Raw genomic sequence first — 6,160 nt, forward strand, 5'->3', positions numbered from 1 at the left:
CTGAGCGGGCTCCGGCCTGCTTCATGTCCCCCAGCCTCGCCCGCCCAACCATTGGTGGGCAGGCCTTCTGCCACTCTGCGCCCACCCTCTGGAATTTCATCCCGCTGTCCCTCCACCTCGCCCCCTCCTTTGCCTCCTTCAAGACCCATCTCAAGACCCTCCTCTTCGACATGCTTTCAATCACCCTGCTTCCCCCCACCCCAGCCCTCCACCCTCCCCGATCCCGACCCCCATCTAGGGTCTGAAACTCTGACTGTCCAGCGTCTTGGGACATCCTCATAACGTGAAAGCCGCTATACAAATGTAATTTTGTTGTTGTTACTGCAAGGAGTGAGTGTGCATTCCTGTCACAAGTAAATATCATGTGCAATTTCAATTCTGGTTTGGCTACTTAAGCATGGTTAAGTGTTTCCCACATGTGTCAGACCACCCCCCACCAACCCCGACAATATATTTATGTATAATATAAATAGTCCAAGGTCAGTCTGAAATCTGCACTCAGACTTTGAAAAACTGTCTCACGAACTAGTGGGGAAAGAAAATAGACATCAAAATCATGCTAGTCCATCAGAGCAAAGCATGGTGCTGGGCTTCACCGACTAAGTCTGGGAACATTTTGAATGTGTAAACAAAAGTCATTGTTTATAATTATAGAAGCAGCAGAAATGTTAACAATTTCAAGGGCTATCAGGCTGGTGCGTGATGCAGTTGGACTGGAGAGTACGGGAGGCAATGGGATTTAGATTTGTGGTACCAGGTAGATGGAACTACAATGGTCTTTTCCAGCCTAATGTTCCTATGTTTATATTATAATAGTATTTGTTCATTTGGGAATCATGTCAGTCCATTTCCTAAAAATGAGATCATGCTTCCTTCTAGGAAATTCAATCTTAAAATAGATGTGATAAACAACAACAACAACATTTGTATAGCGCCTTTCATGTAGAGAAGACGTCCCAAGATAAACAAGATTGTATAGTACATCTCTTCTGAGTCCTGTAGCTCAGTGGTTAGAGCACTCGCTTTGCAAGTGAGAGACCTGAGTTCAATTCCAGGCAGGGCGAAACCTTGGGCAAGTTTCCTTACTCCACACGCCTAATAATAATCCCTCCAAAAACAAAAACAATAATAAATTGGTCATTTTCAATTCATATGACTGTTTGTGGGACATTCCTGTGCGCAATTGGCTGCCGCATTCGCCCACAAATATACAGTCAATTCACTTTACAGTGTGTTCTGTGAAGCGCTTTGGACGTCCTCCCGACGTGAAAAGCGCTATATCAAATGCAAGGATTATTATTATTATTATTACCAGCAAGTAGAACCAAACCCACTGTGATATCAACCGATCGTTAGCACACCCAGATCATTTAAGCAATTAAGACATATTTAGGCAGTTAAATCAAATACTTGAGTTTAACAACAGCTTAACATAATGTATATAATTACATACATCAGTCATTATCAACAAAAAATAAACTGAATAACGAATGTATTAAAAGTAGTAATGGTTTATTTGACCTATATTGTAGCATCATAAAAATATACCTATTTAAAAAGAAAAAAACATTTTGTGCAACCTTCAGCCCAGCTAGCTCCCCAGTTATTGAATTGTATTCTAAATATTTTGCATCACCTTTCAACAAAACTATCTGTGGAAGCCACAAATAGCTAAGGGATTCCACAGAATTGTTTTCTGGAGAGGAAAGCATAAGCAATGAATAAAGCAAGGTTATAATGAGGAGATAGTGCACGCTTTTTATAGTCTAAAAGGTAAAATAATTATATTTCAAGTCCATATATTATATACACTCACTGTAAACAGCTTTATAAGTGGCAAATTATGTTACCCTCAATATCATGATTAAGGCTTCCATCTTTCTATCGTAATACACTATATAAACATTATGAAAGTATCCAAGTGATTAAAAAATACCAATGATGTAACATCTGAACCCTACTTGTGGTTAGGAGAGAGGTGTCTGAACAAGGATAAATAGTCAAGAACAACAGATCAAACAGCCAGAAGATAGCGTGCTTCTCTTGAGGCAATCTGGGCCTCTGACATTGAAGTTATTTTCAGTGTATACTGGCCCAGGATCAGTAATCTCTAAAAATTGCATTACGAATTCTGAAATTAATAACAATTGGTAAGACTTTCAGAACTCAAATGCCTTAAAAGATGAATCCTCACCACTTTGGGGGAGTGAAATGCTGGAGGGGAGCCTTGTGCTGGAAGTGAGATGCTGGAGGGGGCAATGTGGTGAATCACATTGCCATCACACATTCACACACAATGTGATGACATTGATGCCATAAGAAATCTTCAAATTATACTTTTGTAAGTGGCGGGGGAAACTACCAACAACGTTACAGTCCTTTTAATGTCTACAATATTCACTTGTAACATTTGGAAGTGGATAGGCATATAATGAAAAGTCCATAATGTATTTTGGCAAAAGCTCGTTTACAAGTCCTTGTGGCACTTTACACAGGTAATAATGTAAGGTCTCTTTAGTGACGGGTTTATACCACCCTTGTCTTAGAGGAAACTGAACATTCTCCGGGGCCCCAACACGGTGAAGTACAAACCGTGCATCACTGTGCAATTGTTCATAGGAGCCAATATAATCGTACATCACAGCACATGGTTGGCACAGGTTATAAACTGGCATCCAATGTTCATTCATCTTTTCTACATCTTCATCCAGCAAGTATTGTAAAAATTCAGTAAATGTAACATCATCTCCCTTGGACTGCCCTATGTTTTTCCTATATCTTTTAACAATCTCCATTCCATACCTCTTTTGGTAAGCTTCAATCTCACCAAACTTGTTCCGGTAGGCAGACAACAATCTTTCCATAGGGTCTCGAACAAATATGAACTTAAAATAATTTCTGAGCCTGTATTTAATTTCACTTGGCTTCAAGTCTCCCAGGAAGACTAAGTCATTCTTGTGGTTCATTTTAATTTGCACATCCACATTCTCCAGAGCTCCATTCAGAACTTTAACAACACGCTTCCAGTTAGAGCATGCAACTTTTGGAACATAACAATACAAAAACTTATATTCATCGTTGACTAGAATATGTTTCAGTAAGGTCCGCCGATGAGTTGGTATTAAATCCCAGATGCTGTGTGGCATACTCCTATGCTTGCAGACATTTTGAATAGTCCGATTCCGAATCTCTTGAACAATCTGAGGAGGAATAAAAAAATATTAAATATCAGGTCAAATAATTTGGGGATATGAATTTAGAGTAGGTGTTTAAGACAAATATGTAAAACAAACTGTTACAGTGAGAAATTACTCTGACCAAAACAGAAACTCACTTTGGTTCCTGCTGCACAACAACTGCATTTAATGACACTCTTACAGGTAGCTTTACAGAACTGAAAGGCCCAATGATATTCCTATACAGCAGGTAATTGATAATTTGAACATCATTATAAAAGTAGTAATATTTGTGAATGAAGAGCATTTTCAATACTGTATACTCACTTCTGGATAGACAAATGACACAAGAGAAAGAAGTCATATGATACTCCCTTCAAAAAATAATTTTAATCCAATTTATGCTCATACTTGCACAATAGGTCATTTAGGAGCAGGAATATAGAAGATCACAGTTCTTGTCAACCACAAGGTCTTCACGTCTTCAGACTATTGCAGATTTTATAAGATAATATACTGACACATAAATAATACATTATAATTCTCTCCAACAAGTACCTAAAACTCTCAATGATTCCACATATACATTGCATTTATATAACTGAACGGTCCTCTACAACATAAGTTCAGCCCAACTCAGTTGCACTCTCACCTGGGTCAGGAGATTGTGGGTGCAAGCCCATGTCAGGACTTTGAACTCATAGTTTAGGCTGACACTCCGGTCCAGTGATGGGGGAGTGCTGCATTGTTAAACATGCCTTAACTTTCCACTTTTTGTTTTTCTTCCACCTCTCCTAAATTTGCTCTTTCAATTTGTTGAATCTTTTGGATGTCTGTTTTCAAGGATATCAAGGGTATATCTTCCTGATGTACATTTACTGAGATACCAACTGAACCGCTGAAGGAACGCATTACAGGTCATTAACAACATTACTAAATGACAGCAAAAGGGATCAACATGCAATAACACAGATTTATACATATATTGTACAGCAAGGGAACAAGCCATTCAACCCAACTAGTCTATACAAGTGTTTATGCTCCACATAAGTTCCCACCCACTCTCCTTTCTCCTTACGATACCCTCTACCTCATGTGTATATCTAACATTAAAAAAAATGTAACTAGTACTTTGCACTGAAGCATTCCAAAGCAGTTTAATTGTAGGCGCACTAAAAAGCTCTCCTCAGCCCCTGGCAAAAAACACTGGTTTTGATAATTACAATTGTTTGCCCCTCTACCAGGTAGGTGTAATTAGTTGTCTCTCTCCAATAATAAGTAATAATAATCCATGCATTTAATATAGAGCCTTATCATATGATCAAAACATCTCAAAGCGCTTCACAAGAAGTATGTAAAGTAGCGAATATGTATTTGTACTCAACTCTACCCTTCTACCCTATTCTACCCTTCACGCTGTCTCCCACCTCCAATAGCTTGTTGAATCCATTAAACATCTGTAATTATAATTGTGAGCTTTTTGGTATCCTGGTCCCTGGGCCAGGTGGGACCAGAGTACTTCAGAGCACTGCTGATGACATATCAGCCAATGCTTTCAATGGCTCACTTTGTGGTTTTAACTGGCTAATGTCTCGCAGTATCCCAACTCACACTCTTGGATCCCCAAGCCTTATCTCTTGCCAAACTGAAGCAAATAATAATATTCACATTTGGTATAGTTCCTTTCACTCCAGGTAATATCCCAAAGGGCTTCACTGTAAAGTGCACTGAATGTGTTTTACGGGCAAACTCTCCAAAATTAGGGTAAGCAGAGTGTATCCCTCTGGGGAGATAGTGCAAGATACAAAATGTAAATCACAATGAATATCAAAGATCTTTGCTCAGTTGGACATAAAGGACTGTGCTATTCTTGTATTATAACCTTTTAGCTTAACCTCAATAATTAGGCTGGAATGGTTCTTTAAGGCAAGCTTAACAAAAGCCTCTTTCCAAAGACTAATGAGGCTATACTTCCAAATCAAATGACTAGACTAGCAGCATTACATAAGACTATTGCTGCATTTTAAAAGAACATCACACCATTAGTCACAGTGTGCACATCACAGCAGGAAATCAGAATGACCTTGGAGGAAAGAAAAACATTCTTGTTATATCCCAAATGCAGCAATTTTGAGAATACTGATTTCTCAAAAGGGAGGGAGGGGGGAGGGGGAACTACACAAAATGGCTGCTTTTTAGTTTTAAAATTACATTACAAAAACACATCTCCCTTAATATAGCATTTAGGGTGTGGAGCAATTTAATTTCTTCCTTCAGCTCCAAAATTCAAAAGCTCAAAACTCGAGGACCATTTCCAACATTTCACTGCTGAAGCTGTATGTCTACTTTCTTCAACAAATATAAACGTTCAACTAGTATAGAAATTCACTTCATATTAGTTTAACAGAGAATACAATAAACACAAGCAAAATCAACTCCTTCACTTTATCAAATGGATAGAAGATTCACTCTAGGGAGTGATGCTGATTTTAAGTAAACAAAGATTGTTCACTATTTTAAATCTTTAGGAAAAATGCAAGAGATCACTGTCAAAATTGAAAAAGTTTATAGTAATAATTTATGTTAGGTTATCTATGAATCTGGAATTGTCCCTAGTACATTTTGAAGGTTCCCAAAAAGCATATGGAATGATTATTTCAATCAGTTTTGATGATGATTCAATAAAATGTCAGAACATGCAATCACCTTTCCAAGCCATTATGAGATTACTTCAACTGCTGAAGTATTTATTTTAAGTTCTTTTTGAATATCTGAATTACTGTGCCTCACTCTATTGCAGTTATGTAAAAACATAACTGAATCTGACTAAATCAAGCCTATGTACAAGCATTTAAATCTTTTTAAACAGCTGATTACCCAACATACATTTGGAATTCAAGTTTCTAAATCTAAAAATAGTATGACAAGAGATTCCCCAAGGAATATTGATGCTTTCAGAAGAATGATGCGTTCCAGACTTGTAC

At 37.9% G+C, this 6,160-nt stretch overlaps 1 protein-coding gene across 1 annotated transcript in view; it reads right to left on the reverse strand.

Annotated features, from left to right (window-relative positions):
• Positions 1-1,503: 1,503 nt before the first annotated feature.
• Positions 1,504-6,160, reverse strand: part of chst14 (carbohydrate (N-acetylgalactosamine 4-0) sulfotransferase 14) — an 8,516-nt gene continuing 3,859 nt past the window's right edge. The window contains exon 2 of the mRNA XM_007892772.2: positions 1,504-3,200. Within this exon, the coding sequence (XP_007890963.2) occupies positions 2,382-3,200 (819 nt within the window). The 3' untranslated portion in view covers positions 1,504-2,381. The remainder of the gene's footprint in view (positions 3,201-6,160) is intronic.

This window comes from Callorhinchus milii, unplaced genomic scaffold (assembly GCF_018977255.1).
Source record: "Callorhinchus milii isolate IMCB2004 unplaced genomic scaffold, IMCB_Cmil_1.0 Scaffold1, whole genome shotgun sequence".
NCBI lineage: Eukaryota > Metazoa > Chordata > Chondrichthyes > Chimaeriformes > Callorhinchidae > Callorhinchus > Callorhinchus milii.